The following is an 18,622-nucleotide window of genomic DNA, read 5'->3' on the forward strand; positions in this document are numbered from 1 at the left end:
TCAATGTTTGTCTGTTTGTTTTGAGTATTATATACATATGTGATGTTCTGGGTTTTCAGTAATCCTTCATATGGTCCTTAGTTCATCTGGAACATTTCTGGGTTTTATTACCCTCTATGTCTTGTATTACTTGAATACTTGTGTGGATATGTTACATTTCCATTCTAATATTATTAAGAATTATACTATGAGTAATGAGTGGAGATAATTTGACATTTCTAACTAAGGATTTTGATCATAATTTGAATATATTAATTGTTGGATTAAGGTGGTATTTTTCAGACAAAATTCAATTAAGACATGTCAAAACAACAATTCAACTTTCTTGGGTAGTCCAGCAGAGAAATAAGTAAATTAAACCAAAGCTATGAAATTAATTTGCCTTGCCCTTGACCTCTAACTTCCTCTTTTCAATATAATTTTTCTTTGTATATTCCTTTCATACATGAGGATGTCGTAGGTTAATATTTCACATTCTTCCAATTCAAACAAGAAATTTCACCACCTCACTAAGTTGCATTATTAATTTATGGTTGTGTGCCAAGTTAACAATCATTTGGGCTTAGCTGTGGATCCTTATCTAATTGTACTTTTATACGATCTCAACTTCACTTTGTTGAGTAGTCAATTATAAAACAAATTCTTAATTTCATTGAAACGAGAAATCTCAAATAGACTAATTAAAATCTTCCATACACCAATTCAATGACATTAACTATTATTGTGTGTCCTCTTTATGTGACAAACATGAGTGCATCAGTGTTTGATGGGCCGAGTCTCTTGCTTAATCATAGGTAATGTTCGATATTGGTTGAGCTGTATAACAATCGTCGTTTTAAGGTATGCGACATAGAAAAAATCATGTCAACTCTATCTATTTGTTTTTCCCAACCGGTTCCTCAAACTAGACTAGATCCATGGTTTTTTTTTTGATAAATCAAATTTTATTAATTGAGGAACAAGGGAAGAACACTAGGCATCAGATTGAAAAAGATCCACTAATCAAGGAATGACAATCGGCGAAGACGTCCTATCCCTCACGAACGCGACCTTCCAAACCAGTGACTTAAATTATCACCAAAATCAAATCTATTAGTTACTTATACTAACTTAATCCAATATTAACACCCTCAAATGTGAGGATCACATACAAGAGTATCTAGAAACATGTTGTGAAAAATATCCATCAAATGCCACTTGATTGAATTACCAACTACATCTAAGTTAGAAATAAGACCCTTGATGAACTGTATCATAACCATCCAATCCTAAAAAAGGCAAAAAGGCAAGGTACATAGGTCAATGCCTTTTCTTTTTGAAACAAAATAATAAGCTAGCTTATAACTTTCAGGGTTCAAAAGGTAAAGCCATTAAAGACCTCACCAGTCACTTCTGGAGGAAGCATGAACCACAACATTCCTTCTTCATTTTTCATATGTGGGAAGACTTTTGCTTCTGAGAGCCATCAACTCATCAACGCTCACGTGATATGATTTCATCAAACCCTAGAAGTAGAATTGCTTCCCCTAGTCAACTTCTTAGGATTCGAGTCAACAAAATGTGTTTCATGGTGAGAGAAATTATGGGTCATCGGGTGGGTAAGTGGTTATCACATCAGGGTCCACATTGGCATTCTACATTCATCAAACGATATAAATGCCTGTCTTTTGGCGTCACCTGAAAAGCGCGTTGTTGTTGCTGACCAGGAAAGATTCCTAATTAACCTAATTTCTCGGCAGTTTCAGTTGCAGGGTAGTTTATGTATTTGGGAAATAATACCAAAAGAATTTTAATAAAGAAAAATTTGGATTCCAGAAACTCTTTTTCACGCGGTTTTCACTATTCTTTCTAGTCTCAAACTGGATTGGACTTGAATTCAGTGGAAAAATAAGCGAAAACCCCACATAATCAGAGAAGGGTTTTTTCTCTAATCATTCACATCTTGACCTGATAGGCTGAAACTAATTCATATGCTCATGGAATGAAGAGTAACAGAGGAATTGAAAGCTGCCCGTGATACAATGATGTAATTATCCAAAAATTTAATATTTTTATTTTTATATAGGATATATTAGAATCACAAATTTTGACCCCAAAAATCACAAAATTATTATTAATGACAAATCATTATTAATGATTTTATTAGGCATATTCGGAGATGGTTGAAGTGGGTGATTACGACACGCCATGTATGTCTTCGAAATTCAAGTGGGTTGTCTGTTCTGATCTTCTTCCTCTCTCACCCAGAAGGGAAGTTAAGATTTTTATGCTGCTGAGACTATAGTTTTTAGAGAAAGGGCGAGGTGGGTTTCTTCTTACTCAGCTGATTCTGGGGGAACATCACCAGTACTTTTGAAGCTTTAAGCTGTAGTGATGGTTTTATGCTTGTTTTTCGTTGTGGGTCGCCGTTGGTGTTATCAAAATTGTAAGTCTTTCGGCTCATCTCTTGTTTTGAATTGCAAAAGTATGATTTGTCCTTTCTGGTTGTTTTATCTCTGGACTAGGAAATGAAGTGGCCGTCTCCATCTTCTTCTTTTGTAACTCTGTTTCTGTTTTGGGTTTTGCTCTTTTTTTATTTTTAAATTTCTTTTTTGGGGTGGGGTTTTGATTTTGTTTTTGCTAGCGAAGTTCATTCTCAACAGTTTGTTGGGTTTAACAATAATTTGGTTAGGAATGCCTCATTTCTTTCTATTTTACTTCCTTTCTAAGCAAACCTTCTGTTACATCTAATGAGTCTTTTGGGTTTGCTTCCTTTCTTCTGTGGATCATGATTGGAATTCCAATATGAGGTAGTATATAGGGTTTCTCATCTTTGCATCGTATTTTCGATAAAATTCACTTCTCCACTAAACTCCGACGACAGAGATGATTTTTTTTTTTTAAATATATTTAATTAAGTCGATGGATTTGAATTCACTATTTTATTCACCCCTTTTTATAGAGGAACGATGGAAGAAGATGATAGTCTTGCCTTGCCACTTCCTCCACCTTTAACTGTTGCAGTGGCTATTAGTGGCAGTAAACAAAGCAGATTGATACTCAAATGGGCACTGGAGAAGTTCATTCATGAGGGGAGAGTTTTATTCAAGCTGTTGCATGTTCGCCCAAAAGTTGTTAAAATCCCTACTCCCTGTAAGTAATCTCTCCTTCATATGGTTCTGAAACATTTGAAAGAGAACAAGAGATTAATTCTGTTCAGGAATTCAAGTTCAGTTTTAAATAAATGGTGAAATTGGAAGATTTACATAGAATGGGAAAAATAGAAAAGGAAAAGCACTTATTGAATCGCAAACATAAATTTTACCGAATCTTTCAGTTCCAAAATTGCTCATAAGGTGACATTTATGAAAAGCTATCAGAACGGAAGATTTGCAGAAGAATTAGCTTTTCTTCACAAAAAATGTATGGGTCAAACAATATGATATGGATAAATGGTGTATGATCCTATTACCTGGAAACTGTGAGAAGAAATATTCCTAGAGATTGACATAAAGAGTAACAATATGGGATATATATGCTATCTGAAATAATTTGATTAGGTATTGAAAACATTTATCCTGTCTTGCACAAAACTTCCTTTGATTGTTCTTTTGTAAGAACATATGCATCTCTTGTGTCTATTTGCTTGTATGTATAGCTCACCCTAAAGTTAATCAGATGGTGCCCAGGTTCCACTTTTGATGTAGGTTTCCATACTGTTCTGTATACCATCTCAGAGATTAGATATTGATGTGAGTCCTTATTAAATTGAATTTGGTTTTGACAGTTAGGCATCTTTATCTAGGTGACAATAGACAACAACAATTAACACAGATAGCATGTCAAACAATATGAGTCTTGGTTGTTTGGATTGAGTGTCGATTGTCTGACCATAATGGAAATTTGTCATAGAATGAAAAAAAGTTGAATTGAAATGACTTATTTTTGGTTGGACTGGTCAGTGGGACACCTTCCTCTCTCTCAAGTACGAGAAGATGTAGCAGCTGCGTACATAAAGGACATGGAACAAAAAACAATTGAAATGCTCCTGCCCTACAAGCAAATGTGTACTAAAAGAAAGGTTGAAACCCCCCCCCCCCTCTCTCTCACGCATTTTCACAGACACACATACAGAGATTGAATAAATAAGCAGATTGTTTTTCTTGGTCATGGTTGCAGGTGCAAGTAGATGTCATTGTGACTGAATCAGATGATGTCGTGCACACAATATGTGGAGAGATTGCCAAGTTCAACCTCAACAAGCTTGTCATAGGAGCTTCATCCCGTAGCTTGTTCACTAGGTAACAACACAGGATCCTTCAGTAAGGAAGTGTGGCCATTTTGGATTAATGCTGAGCATTATTTCTCCAAAATTGTAATAAAATTTTTACAACACTGGATACCTATTATTGAGCCTTCTTAGTCATAATCTTGTGTCACTTGTTTGATTCCATAACAAGAAAAGAAAATCTCCATAATTTTTCTAAGGGATTTGATAATTAAAAGCTTGCAGATTTCAATCCCAATCCCCCCCCCCAACCCAGGGAACACCACTAGAAAAGGGAGGAAAAAAAAGAAGAAGAAGAAAGAAGAGAGAGAGAGAGAGAGAGATAATTTATATGCATTCCCTTGGATATGACAAAAATTGAAAAACTAACATTGTCAGTGGACTGTTAATTTTGTTAATTACATGACCCTTTTAACTGTACTGTGTAATGACTTAGAGCAGTAGGGAAGTAAATATCAAGTTTGCCCCCTTCTTCTTCCTTCCCCATTCCTTCGCCAAATCGATTTTGCAGCCCTAAACTACTAAGACCACCGCCTTACCTTCTTCTCAACTATCTTCTTCAACACCTTAGTTTCTCTCAACTATTCTCCTCTTCTTCTGTACAAAATTTGGCAATCCACTAGATAAAGCAGCAACTGATCAAGAGAGAACCAGAAATTGTTTAAGAAAAAGGAGCACCATCTGGTTACAGTTAGTGCCATCAACTACAGCTCAGTCGGTCGCTGAAAGAATATCTGAACTCAAACACCATTGAGCCAACAGCCTCTGTAAGCTGCAACTCTTTCCTTAAGGCCGTCCCTCTTGCTATGCCGCCAGCGGCAGCCCTGTCAGTACCATGACGCCTTGGTCTCTAGGTGATTCAATCTCTTTCCTGACTTCCTTTTTGAGGTTCAGCAATGCTCCCTTATTCTCAATCAGAAATCTGATTGATCCTTTAAAGCTTTTTTGAATCATTTTTTTCCCCTTCTAAGAAATCTATTGTTCTCTGATTCATTATCCTAGGTCAAGTAATCTGATCAAATGGAATGGAGGCAATGACACTTTCCCCATATGATTCCATGCTAATTCAAACCATGGTGTTTAATTGTCTCCATATCTTTGGGATTTATAAGATTCTGATGCTTCCAGAATCAGATTCCTCAATTTGGAAAGTTCATGGTTTATGCTGTTTTAGGATAGCCAATCTTGCTGTGAATTTTGATTATTTATGTATTTCTTGCCTATAACTCACTTCTAGAATTTCTGTTCTTCGGATTGATGGGACCAACTGGGATCACTCCAGTTAAGTTCATCAACTCCTGCATCTTGCTGGGTCATCAGGAAAAATTAGGGGAGAACAAAGATAGGGATTTGAGGTAGACAAGGGTATAAGGGTCATTTTAATTCCAGTGGTCTTTGAAGAAAATTGAAGGTAAATGAGTGAAAGGGTATTATGGTCATACTAAGCTTCAAAGGGTAATTTGTTGAAAATAATTTCAAAACTGACAGGTGCCACCCTTTTTGGAGGACCTGCATGTTAGTTTTGAATTTATTTGGTTTTTTTTTTTGGGGGGGGTGGGGGTGGGGGGAGGGTTTCCATGTAATTTGGGTCAAATCAGAGGAGGGTTATGCAATTTACTCTAGAAAAGAAATTCTTGATGGTACACTTTGAAATCATTGTGCAACTCTTTGAAGTCCTGCAATGATGATGGTTTGCAGAACCTGTTAAGAGATGCATCAATTTCTTGTTGCATAATAGGATATGACAACAACAAAAACTAAGCAATATCTTAACTAAATGGGATCCACTACATGGATCCATGCTAAGGAAAATAACATAAAAAAGGAGCAAATCAACATAAAAGAACTCAGCAACATCACACTTTAATGAGGTCTGGTTACATGGATCCTTGCCCTCTAGTGTATTCAATAGGATGACAGATGTTGTAATTTAGGGCACTTCTAAATTATTTTTAGTGTTATCTGGTCTGGGTGTGCCTAACCCATTCTTGCTCCCTTCCAACAACTTAGAGACATCATCCACACATTGATTTAACTTCAATGTGTGTAGCCCATCCTTGTAAACTATATTTGCTAATACTATAATTGATGTCCGAATTATGATGCCTTTCTTTCTGTAATTCTGGTTTTCTCCTTTACTTTCATTCTTCTTTTCCCTTTGTTCTTTTAATTTAACACCTGCCTGTAAAAACAATTGAGTCATTCTAGAGTCAACTTCAAATTTTCCTGTCTGCATTTGTTCATTAGTTTCTTTCTGAAATAAATTTGTCTATTAACAATGAAAGAAATATTTATAGGAAACTGAAGGCCCAAAATATATCGTCAAAAATCCCAGAATTCAGTCCCAAATCTTGTACGGTCTACGTTGTATCAAACGGAAAATTGAAATCTGTGCGTCCGTCAACTTCAGAGGCAAACATAAGCACTAAAGGTGAAAGTGGTGATGCAAGTGATTCTGACAACAATTCAAGTTATGGTTTCAGCATTCAGACAGGTATCTTCTTTTCCAATAAATGTTTGATCTTCATATTTTGGAATCGGTATAGTTTGCTTAGTTGTCATTTAAGAACCCCTCAACAATGTGGATATCTGTATGCTTGTTATATATACCTTATGCTTGTCAATTGTCTGTGTACTAACTATAGTTTGAAAACTGAACCAAACACGAGGTCAACCGACAACATCTGAACCGGTTTTTTCTCCATTTGGTCTAAACAGAGTACCTTGTTCAGAAATCAGCATTAAAACTGAGGTGGTTTTCTGATAATCGTTTGGTTTTTGGATAGGCCCTTGGTTAGGTCTACTACTTTCCATAGTTTTGAAAAAACCATTTTGTCTGGACATAGGACTGCCTTGTTCAGAAATCAACATTAATACTAAGCTGTTTCCTGATAATCATCTAGTTTTTGGACAAGCACCCCAGTTAAGTCTACTAGTTCCTTAGTATAAAAAAGGATTAGTGTACTGTAAATACGAGAACTTGTATTCTTTTGTTTCTTTTCTCCCTTTTTTTCGAGGAGAGAGGGGGGGGGGGGAGGATGGGGTGGTAGACTTAAGTTGAGAGCTAACCAATATGCCAAAGAATGGATTGTTGCTTAATGCTTTCATCTGACCAACTGAAGACCTACTCTTATCTTTAAGTTGGATTCGATTTAAGAATGCTAGGTTAGTTACCAAGCTGAAAAAAGTGTGGGAATTTAAATGTTGAACCGATTTGTTGCATTGCAGTAAACTTTACTTTGGTATCCTCTGCTCTTTTGATATTTTGGCGTGGGAGGACCCATGCTTTAGCAGTTGGTACTCTCATTTCCTGTCTTACTTACTACAATATCTAGGGCTTAAAGTCTTTTCAACTATTAACCTGATCCTACTTTGTACAGGATCAACTTCAAACCATTCTAGAGGTCCATCTGTAGATACCAATGATGTGGGGGACATTATAAGTTCATATTCCAGGGATTCAGATATCCAAACTTCTGGAAGTAGATTTTCTAGTTATGAAAGTTTTCAGACAGATTATCGTTCGGCATGTATATCTGCTTGTTCATCCACCTCAGAAGCTCAAACTGATTTTGCTTCATTAGGAGGGCAGGTAAATTTATTTTAGTTTTTTCAATTTATAAAATCCATCGCAATGATTATCCATCAGCGAATAGAGATTAGGATGAGAAAAGGTTAAGACAAGTTTATGAAACTGATTAATGAGATAATCATAACCATCTGCCTTCTGTTTATTCTTGAATTCTACTTCTAATGAACGAACGTTTAATATATATGCAGGTTGATATTAACTTTGAGTTAGAAAGGCTTAGAATTGAACTAAGACATGCCAAAGGAATGTTTGCAATGGCTCATCACGAGAAAGTCGATGCATGTCGGCAGGTAAGCTTAGGTTCCCATACTGAAAGAACTTACGAGGAACTATGAATCTCTTGGGTAATTTATATAGATGATGAACTAGAACCAGTCTTAAGAGTTTTATTGTAGATATGCTTATGTTTATAATTTGAATCAGCTAAATGATCTAAGTAAACGCTGGGAGGAAGAAGCAGTTAAGGTCAAGGAGATAATCTCCAAGGAGGAGGAAGCTAGAGAATTGGCAAGACATGAGAAAGAGAAACATGATGCAGCAAGGAAGGAAGCTGAATACATAAAAGATTGTGCTGAAAGAGAAGCTTTACAAAGGAAGCAAGTTGAGGCTCAAGCCAACCAGGATGCCAAAGCAAAAGAAAAGCTTGAGAAAGCCCTCACAGATCCTGATCTGCCATATGAGATTTTCACATGGGAAGAGATTTTGTCAGCGACCTCATCATTATCTGACGATCTTAAGATTGGAATGGGAGCATATGGTGCAGTTTACAAGTGTTGTTTGAATTATACAACTGCAGCTGTAAAAGTCCTTCACTCCAAAGAGAGTCAGTGGACCAAGCAATTCCAACAGGAGGTAAATAAATTCTTTTTCAGAAAAGAATCTTTAAATGATCTAATTTCTTCAGCCATTAGCATATGATCTTTCTTGGATTCGTTACTTGCACATTCTCATGGTCATTTGAGTTACATCCCTCAGATCTTCCTAGTTTAAATGAACAACCAATGTTTAACAGACAACTGGAGTACTGAAACTGAGTGGTGAAAAAGATACAAACTGGATGTTCATACATCATAATATGATTCTAAAAATGGTTCAGGATTCACTCCCCAGGTATCTAAATAATAAAACTTACAATTTAGAAAATTCATCTTGAAAACTGCAAACAATAATTTAGAAGCTCGATGTATCCTATGAAAGTGAGTTCTATGTGAAGAAATGAGGTGGCACGCATATATCATCATTAATATGATGATACAAGTTCACCTGATCTGCCATGCTGATGGAATCTCTGCAAAATTTGACAAGAAGATGTGAAGGGTGTTGTATGAGGCTTATTAATTCCAAAAACAAAGTGTTTTTTTTTCTTCTATTATTTATTTATTTATTTAACTGAAGACTTGAATAGAATTGTAAGCTACAGTGTACTGTTTAATTTTTTTTTCACTCAAATATATGTTAGATCAATCATAAGATTCAAGATTCAATGTATAAATTCATAGTTTCAGGACAGACCATCTGAGGATTTTTATTGAAAGGGATTCATGCATGTCAAATCGTTTAGGTTTTGGAGAGTTCGTATATATTTGCCCGTTAGTGCTTTAACTTTTTCTCGCACTGAGAAATCATCATTTCTAAGTATACTTTTGGATAAAAAGTTCATGTATCTTTTGTTCAATTTCTTTCAGATTGAAATCTTGAGCAAAATCCGTCATCCCCATTTGCTGCTGCTTCTTGGAGCCTGTCCTGATCGTGGCTGCCTAGTTTATGAGTACATGGAGAATGGGAGCCTGGAAGAGAGATTGCTTGGGAAAGATAATAAACTCCCCATCCCATGGTTTGATCGGTTCCGAATAGCTTGGGAAGTAGCCTCTGCCTTGGTTTTCCTACACAACTCAAAACCAAAACCAATCATCCATTGTGATCTGAAACCAGCGAACATCTTGCTTGATCATAATTTTGTCAGCAAGATAGGTGATGTTGGCCTTTCCATGTTGCTTCCTTCAGACCCATCATCAATAGCTGCTATTTTCAGGGATTCAGGCGTTGTGGGTACTCTTTGCTACCTAGATCCGGAGTATCAACGGAGTGGGTTGATCTCACCGAAGTCCGATGTTTATGCATTTGGAATGGTGGTCTTGCAGTTGCTAACGGCAAAACATGCCGTTGCACTAACCCACATAGTGGAAAACGCCATAGAAGACGGCCACTTGATGGACATCTTGGATTCAGAGGCTGGGGAGTGGCCAATTGAAGAAACACTAGAACTGGCTAAGTTGGGATTGAGCTGCGCAGAACTACGACGTCGTGACAGACCTGATTTGAAGACACAAGTCCTTCCAGTTTTGGAGAAATTGAAGCAGATTGCTGATAAATGCAGAGATTCAGCACCCACTGTCAACTCATGCCCTCCACAACATTTCCTCTGCCCAATTCTTAAAGTATATTTCTCACTTATACTTAAAATTTGTTTCCTTCTTTTCCATCTTCTCCTTGCTATTATGCTACACTTGGTTGGAATTTTGACATGCTAATTTGTTGTTTTCACAGGACGTAATAGATGATCCCCGTGTTGCTTCAGATGGTTACACTTATGATCGCAAAGCAATCGAGGTCATGGCTGAAAGAACATGATAACTCACCAATGACTAATCTACCTTTACCCAATAAAAATCTCATTCCAAATTATGCTCTTCTTAGTGCAATCATGGAGTGGAGGTCCAGAAAATAATGGCAGTTGATCCTCGTTCTGCTGAAGATCCTTAGTCTCTCCGTGATCTTAAAGATTTCCCAAAAAAAGTCATGGTGACCTGTAAATATGTATAGTTGTTTGAATTATCTGTTTTGTTGAGGCAAGGTTGAGTTGTACAAATCCTATAGTTTGGAAAAAGAAAATTTTGATTGATGGATTGGTCAGATATTTGATGATACAAATAAAAAGCATTGAAGTATCTTTCATGATTCTTACGAAAATAAAAACTCTCTTTCATGATCCTACCTAACACATTGGATATTGTTGTCTAACCCAAATAAAATATATTTACATTTGCTTTCCTTGTATTATTTGAAAAAAAAAATTCAATTAAGAATACATCATCATTTTTATGATCAAAATGTCTTACATCTTTTTAAAAAAAAAAATTCAACTTATTTAAATCTTGAACAGAGTGAGGTATTAATAATTTGGCATTGAATATGCTACTAATTGAAGAAAGCAAATCAAAAAATTATAGGGGCATTTTGATTATAAAAATGACAATATGTCCTTAATTTTTTTTTTTTTTTTGCATATCACAACATTTTGTACAAATAAAAATAATTTGAATCAAATCTCAAGGGGTCCAAATGAAAATTATCCCTAAATAATAATTATGATTTCTCACCAAAAAAATCATTATAGCAATTTTGATCCACTGCTGTAGACTTGGATTCTTTGGAGGTAGTTTCGAGTCTCTTCATTGGTTAGTTTGTGCTTGGAAAGTTCGGCTAGAGTTATTAAACTCTATTGGGTAGAAGACGATAAATCACATCCATAGTATGACCGATGGGATTTGGAAGATGACTTTTTTACAAAATTTCTCAACACTCTTTCCAAATCTTCCTCCGAAGTTAGAGATCCTCCATGCAGATTTTGTAGGCTTTGTGATTGCTTAGTTTTTGGCTTTGGATATTTGACCTTAGTTGGGACAATTTTCAAGGGTGGGGGCTAAAGGAGATGAGTTGAAAAATCATTAAGCAAACATCACATGGCTTAGCTAGCTTCTAATTAGTGATGATTCATGTGTCTAACCAATGATTCTTTCCAAACCTAGTAAGCATTGCACATGTGTATCACTATATTGGTGGCATTAAAAAGAAAGAGACATGCACATATATACATTATTACATTCTCAACTAGCCTAAAAATAAATGCTACTTACATTGTTGATATTCATTATTAATTTGGTTATGTTTGGAGGAAGGAGGATGGAAGCTAGCTTCTTACTTATTACAACTCCAATACCAAGGCATCAATAATCTCATATATGCTTCTATTATACTGTCACCACAGCTTTGATTAGTCATATTTTACCATTTTCTAGACACTTAGGTATGTGTGTATGTGTCAGTGTTATGCCTGTGCATGTGCCATGTCCGTCATCGTGATTTCTTACATTTATTTCATATATGTCCTACGTGTGAGTGAGTATTATCAATATCATATCATTTCGATTTCTTAATCATCCATTATTATGTATGTAAGAGTGTCTTACATATGCTACCATTAACAATAAGGTGACCAGATCCTCAGCCAATAAAAACATTCAAACTGGAATCTTTTACAAGTTGATATTCTGAATCTTGCCTTGATTGGCTGGGTCCCTCACCAACTAATAAAATTCCCTCCAGGTTCCCTGGTACTAACTACTAATTAAAAGAATCATAAAATAATATTGTTATGATGATGAAAGCTAAGGTTATAAAATAAGATTGGGAAATGATTAGACAAGATTCAGTTTAGGAAATAAATAAGGTTTTTAAGACCCTTATGTGCATCTGCTCATCATTCCCAATTATATCATGGAGGAAACTATTTTTCTACATGATTGTTGCAATTATTTTATGCCAACCAAATCAACCAAACATGCCTTCCAAGAGCTACACAGCTCAAGTACCTGGGGTACTGTACTGTCTCGATATAGAAGTTAGGGTTCTGATCGGACGGCTGACGAGCAACCTAACTGTACGTGGTCGGGTGGGGCCCACCGGCTGGTTTTAGCCGGATCAGGTAATGATTTGCTTCACCGACCTTCTACCGGAAAAGAAGGCGAGATGGAGCAGCGAATCACGATAATTTGATCAGTCGTGACCGAATGATTTCGGTTTGTGGGTCCCTCCTTCCCTCCGGTCCGGGTGTCTGACCGTTGACGAGATCCAGCATAAAACAGGGAAACTTTTGACTGCATGTGCGCACGTACGGGTTTCGATACCACACGTGCGCCTTGCTGTCGTCGACTCTGTCCCCTAAGTATCCACGTAGACTCCACATGAATGAAAATTATACAATAAGCAAGTGTCCTTAACCGCACATAAAATAAGTTTAATTATCAAAATACCCCGTACGCCAGCAAACATATTCTCACCAGATGGAAGTAAAGTTTTTGCTTTGCAAATTTAGGAATAATTGCCATTGTCCCCTTTATTGTAGTTTAATTAAATCTTGCATTCCTTTCGCCTATAGTAATGTTAAGAGACCGTTAAAATCAAATATGTAATGTAAATATTTAGTATTTTATCTAATATATTTTTTAAATTATAAATCTAATTCTTAAGTTTTGTGGACAACCGTGCATATATATACCAAACAAGTGCAAAAAAAGAAAAATAAATAAAAGACTATTTTGAATTTTTTTAAAATTACGGTTTTAACTTCAGCCTTTTATTTGGTATCAAAAGTATATTATTGTACACATAAAATGATTTTTTTTTCTCCTTATTAATGCTCTCCCTTAGTCAATTGTATGATAGTGACATCTTTGTATTTTTGTTTGCAAAAATGGACATTTGTATTTTTCAAAAATTTCATAATAACTCTGAGATTTGTTATTACTTATTTATCCTTTGCATCATCTCATTAGCGTTCAAACCTTTAATATCCAAAATGACTAGATTATTTTACAAAAAAAAAAAAATATAATGAACAAAATTGGTATTTCATATTTTTTTAATTAAATATAATATGATCTTTTAGTTTCTTAGTTTTAGGCTTTTAGCCAATGAAAAAATAGACATTATACTACCCAAGCTAAATAATCTCTCAACCAGCGGAGGTTAATGATAAAGATGTTAATAATTTTAAAAAATAAAAAGGATAAGATGCAAATTAAGCTATAGTATAAGGAGGCGTGAGTAATTATCTAAAATATTTATCATTGAGACCGTGACGTGTGAATTGATGGTAGTGACGGCAATGGGTGTACACATGGAAAGGCTCAATGTCACGTGGAAATCACATGGGAGACGAGCCTTGGACGGGGCCAAGCGTTACGGGAAGAAAGAAAAAGGTGGGGGCGGAGGGGGGCGCATGAAATGGGTTGTCGGGTAGCGAAACTCATCCATTATTAAGTGGGAACACGTGGGACAGCTAACACGCACCTGTGGGGACACACAATCATTACCCGACAGTTTCCCGGATTTTAATCATTCACCCTAATCCCACTTAGTATAATTAATTTATCAAATCCCAAATCTAAATCTCTTAATTACTTGATTACCAACTTAACACTCATAATACAATCATAAAACCTCCTCCTCTAATACTCTTAACTAAATGACGCATATACCCCATACATTCTCCTTTTTCCTCTTTCTGGTCCTGACCTAATGAATGCCGCCCGGCACAAGGCTGCCCCTCCTTTTCACGAATGCTATTATTGTGTCTCTCCATTCTTAAAGTCATTTTACATCCTTCTCTAGCCTGCGTGATGATTAAAAGTTTTTATTTATTTATTTATTTATTTCAAAATGATTTCACTTTGCTTTACTTCTAATCAGTCAAATGGGATTTGATAGGGTAAGCTTGTATCATATATGGTGCTTTCTATCATTATTATAACTAGATGTCACCCTCTTTGGTGACATTTTGTATTGGTTTATGGAAATCAGAAATCATTTCTATCATCTCTTAACTCAAATGGCCAGAAATTGTTGTAGACAGAAAAGACTTACTTCCACGTTTAGTTTCAACCTAATCATGGTTAGCCACATGATAAGCATACTTTCATATTTTAAGTGTTGTCATCAGTTTTGTTTAATTTTGGTTTATGGCATGCTGCATCCTAATTCGAAATTGACATGATAGTAATCCGTTTGGCTTCTTTTGAATTATATTTGTTTAATTTGTTGGAGATGGTACAATTAATTGGGTAGGTTTTGACATTAACTTTACATTAATATGCATGAAAATGATTAAATTGACAATTACATTAATCTGATACTAAAATTACTTGCGTGTCAAATGTGGTTTTGAAAGAAAATTATTTTACATGTATGTCAATTAAGCATAAGCATGAGGGCATTAGTGTAATTGAAAAGAGGTGGAGGCTATCCTGGCTGTGCATGAAAACCACTAGAGTAGAGAGAGAAAGAGGAGAGAGAGGAGAGGAGTGGTGGGAGTCCAATGATTGTGAGAAGTGCGTGTCTGGGCTCGGAGGGACAACATGACACGCACGGCTGTAGCTTCGAGGGACCCACGTGTCACGTATTTCTATATCATGTAGTACGTGTCGGAACAAGACATGCTTGTTCCACGTGAGTTGGGGGCACCGTTTTCTGCCCTATTCTCTCTTCTCCCTCACCCCATCCCTATTTTGTATCACCTTCTCCCACGTGACCACCATTCTCCCTTGTCCCTTCCCTTTTCTGGTTTCTACTTTCTTCCCCGACCTCGAATACCAATCCAGTGCATCAGATTGGTATCCTATCCAAAGGTCACGTCATCTCTACGTAAAAACAAACAAAGAGAAAAGGACAATAAACAACATAAATCATACGCCATCGGAGCCGTCTAATCAAAACTTTGATGATTGACAAGTCAGACACTGTGGGCCCTAGTAGTAAGACACTGCAACTCTCAAGTGGTGGTCCACCCAACTGCAAAGAACTATCTGGATCCAGATCCATTTAAATCATTCGGGTTTATGTCCTGCTATTTCCTCGAAACATCCTACTATTTCCCAAATTCCTATCCTATCCTTCAGATACGTATAATAATATTATATAATATGAATTTATTACCCCTGGAAACTGCCAATATTTCCTTATAAAGAAAGCATTATAGTTGCTTTAATAAAAGGGAAAATAAATGGCATTTACGGAAGAGAATTTAAGAAAGGTCATTTAAAACCCACAGAGACTTCTTTTTTGTTCACTTTTTTCTGAAACTGTGAAGGCAGTTTTTGCACTTTGCAGTTTCGGAGTTGGGGAAACCGACGAAAAGCATTGAATTGGAATATATCTCTTTATAATGTAACTGGTATTTTAGTCAACGGTCAACTTGCCACAAAGAACGAGAGAAACGAAAGCTCACCCAATGTGTATGAACAGTGTGAGTGAGAGAGAGAGAGCTTAACCAGAGGTTTAACCATGATTAAGTTAAGAGGGCTGAGGGAGTTATGATTGAGATGAGATAATAGGGACACCAGCGCCTGACATAAGTCATGATTGAAGGAAGGACACCTCTATATAAAGCCGTTCTCTTCACCGCTGAACTGAGAAAAGCCGAAAGCGTTTCCAAGTTCTCCATTCCTCTTTTTCCTGATTCTCTTTGTTCTCTGTGGTTGCTTTCGGAGATTTCAAACCCTAAACTCAACTCTAGGTGGTCTGAAACCAGGAAGAAGAAGAAGAAGGAGAAGTTCGGAGAGAAGATGATGGTTGAAAAGGAAGATTTAGGTTTGAGCTTGAGCTTGAGCACTGCGGAAAAACAACATCATCCGTTGCAGCTGAATCTCATGCTTTCCTCTGTTTCGTCTGCCACACCTTCCCCCTTCTTGTTTCAGAAGAACTCTTGGAATGAGGCCTTCGCTTCTTCAGGTACTTCTTCGTTTCGGTTTGCATGTTAGATCCGTTTGATACTTCAGTATTGGAACATTAGATCTGGTGCGGCACTGTCGAATAGATCTCTGGATTTCCATCATTCTTAATCTGAATGTTACATGCAAAGAGCCTTTGTTTCAAATATTCTACTTCATCCTGATCTTCGCTATTCCTTTTAATCTTTACCTGCTGCAAAAGGAAGCTTAAGGTCGTGTGTTGCCTTTTTCAAAAGCGATGCATGCCGTTCTTTTGTGATCAGAACTCAAATCCCTCTATTTACTTCCCTCTTTAGTCGCCTATCAGATCCATGACCGAGATTCGAGTGATTCATCAATTTTTTTAAAAGTTTACCTTATCTGGAGATTTATTCGGTATAAAGTTGATTTGGACGTCTATTAACCTTGTTCTGTTTCTTATTTTACAGATCGTAACTTAGAAATCTACAGAGGAGAGACAAGATCTTTCCTTAAAGGAATTGATGTGAATCGTTTGCCATCAACTGCCGAGTGCGAGGATGAAGCCGTTGTCTCCTCTCCGAACAGCACGATATCGAGCGTAAGCGGAAAGCGAAGTGAGAGGGAAACAACCGGAGATGAGCTTGAGATTGAAAGAGCCTGTTCGCGTGGAATGAGTGACGAAGAAGACGGCGACGGATCTAGGAAGAAACTCAGACTTTCAAAGGACCAATCCGCTATTCTCGAAGAAAGCTTCAAAGAACACAATACTCTTAATCCCGTAAGTATTAAGACTCATAACTATTACCCCTGTTTATCAGTAGTTGCCGTCTTTTGACTTCATTTTTGCGATAACAGAAGCAAAAGCTTGCGCTGGCCAAACAACTGAACCTTAGACCTCGACAAGTGGAAGTTTGGTTCCAGAACAGAAGAGCAAGGTGAGATACATCTCTGATTAGTGGAAATCAAAGTAAAAGAAGAAATCTTCGAAATAGCTCAAAAGCTAACGTATGTATGTGGATTTCAGGACTAAGTTGAAGCAAACTGAGGTGGACTGCGAGTTCTTGAAGAGATGCTGTGAGAACTTGACAGAGGAGAACAGGAGGTTGCAGAAGGAGGTACAAGAGCTAAGGGCACTGAAACTATCGCCGCAGTTCTACATGCACATGACCCCTCCAACCACCCTTACAATGTGCCCCTCATGCGAGCGCGTCGCCGTGTCATCGACGTCCTCCGCTCCCGGAGCAAACCAGCCGTCCGCGCCTCTCTCTGCCATCCGATTGCTCCGGCCCACCACCCCTGCCGCATCAACTCATGGGCTCCATCTCCGATCCACCGCCGCCGCAGCCGATGCTTCGTTCCCGCTACTTCTTGGCCGTAACTCGTAATTAACTTAGATAAGGGTGTTTTTGGTCATTTTGACAATCCTCGTGGATTTGGCGACACTGTACGGAAGAGGAGGAAGCAGTTTTATTCGCTAGACTCGCTCGTTGACTAGGAAAACCTGGAAAAGAAAAGAAAACCCCAAAAGAGAGAAAAAAAAAATAGTGTTGTTGGGAAAACTTTGTGTAGGAATTAGATGAAATTGTTAATTAAAGAGTTAAAAGAAAGGCATGAATATAAACAATGATTAGCTCGTCCCTTGCTGTGTAATGTAATTTTAATGTCGCTCGCTTGGGGTACTTCTATTTACTTGGTTCTATTTTTGCTGTATTTGTAAAGTTGTTCCATCTCAAACAACGTTGTTTGTGATCCGAAGTAGGTATTGAACAGGATATGTGAAAGTGGTTGCTGATGATATCAATTATTTTGTATGATTAGATTGGTTGTCACATACCTTTGAGTTTCTGTGACACAGGAATTTTAATTATGGTCATATTGAACAGGATATGTGAAAGTCTGAAGAAAGTAGGGTTCATCTTCCCTCCCCTTCATGCTGCTCATCTTGGTATCAATCAGAAAACTAGTCTGTTTTGGAATGCTAGAACAGAGAGAAACTGGACAATATAAAACAAAAAACTAATTCAAATATAGAAAGGTAAAAATTGCAATTCAATTCATTTGCTTTGTCATCAGAGAATCCAAATAAATACATGGTGCATGCATTAATTTCCACCCCCCCCCCCCCCACCCCTTTCATCAAACCGTTGATAGCGATGAGAATAACATAGCTTTGTCTTGATTAAATGTTGTTGATTAAGATGGATTTTTGTTCTTAGGTAGCCTACATTCAAAGCC

General features: G+C 37.0%; 2 protein-coding genes across 2 annotated transcripts; both read left to right on the top strand.

Moving 5' to 3' along the window:
• The first annotated feature begins 1,876 nt into the window (after window positions 1-1,876).
• Window positions 1,877-10,884, top strand: LOC149013024 (U-box domain-containing protein 35-like). The gene is given in 12 exon segments (XM_089157916.1): window positions 1,877-2,026; window positions 2,147-2,425; window positions 2,942-3,132; window positions 3,942-4,060; window positions 4,159-4,280; window positions 6,565-6,761; window positions 7,648-7,859; window positions 8,048-8,149; window positions 8,283-8,711; window positions 9,545-10,297; window positions 10,407-10,472; window positions 10,474-10,884. Coding segments are annotated over 11 exon segments (2,349 nt in total). The 5' UTR covers window positions 1,877-2,026; window positions 2,147-2,381; the 3' UTR covers window positions 10,588-10,884.
• Window positions 10,885-16,077: 5,193 nt separating this feature from the next.
• LOC149013025 (homeobox-leucine zipper protein HAT4-like) lies at window positions 16,078-18,494 on the top strand. Its single transcript, XM_089159969.1, has 4 exons — window positions 16,078-16,427; window positions 16,855-17,165; window positions 17,243-17,322; window positions 17,412-18,494. The coding sequence occupies exons 1-4, from the start codon at window positions 16,262-16,264 to the stop codon at window positions 17,770-17,772; spliced, it is 918 nt and encodes a 305-aa protein (XP_089016095.1). The 5' UTR covers window positions 16,078-16,261; the 3' UTR covers window positions 17,773-18,494.
• The last annotated feature ends 128 nt before the right edge of the window (window positions 18,495-18,622 follow it).

This window comes from Hakea prostrata, chromosome 6, assembly GCF_041222555.1.
Source record: "Hakea prostrata isolate BN-2017 chromosome 6, UWA_Hpros_2, whole genome shotgun sequence".
In the NCBI taxonomy this organism is placed as follows: domain Eukaryota; kingdom Viridiplantae; phylum Streptophyta; class Magnoliopsida; order Proteales; family Proteaceae; genus Hakea; species Hakea prostrata.

What these genes read in the sequence shown, in the direction of transcription:
- LOC149013025 (XM_089159969.1), top strand. Translation starts at nt 16,262, where the DNA reads ATGATGGTTGAAAAGGAAGATTTAGGTTTGAGCTTGAGCTTGAGCACT. An exon ending in TGAGGCCTTCGCTTCTTCAG is followed by an intron (nt 16,428 to 16,854) that starts GTACTTCTTCGT and finishes CTTATTTTACAG; the next exon opens with ATCGTAACTTAGAAATCTAC. An exon ending in AACACAATACTCTTAATCCC is followed by an intron (nt 17,166 to 17,242) that starts GTAAGTATTAAG and finishes TTGCGATAACAG; the next exon opens with AAGCAAAAGCTTGCGCTGGC.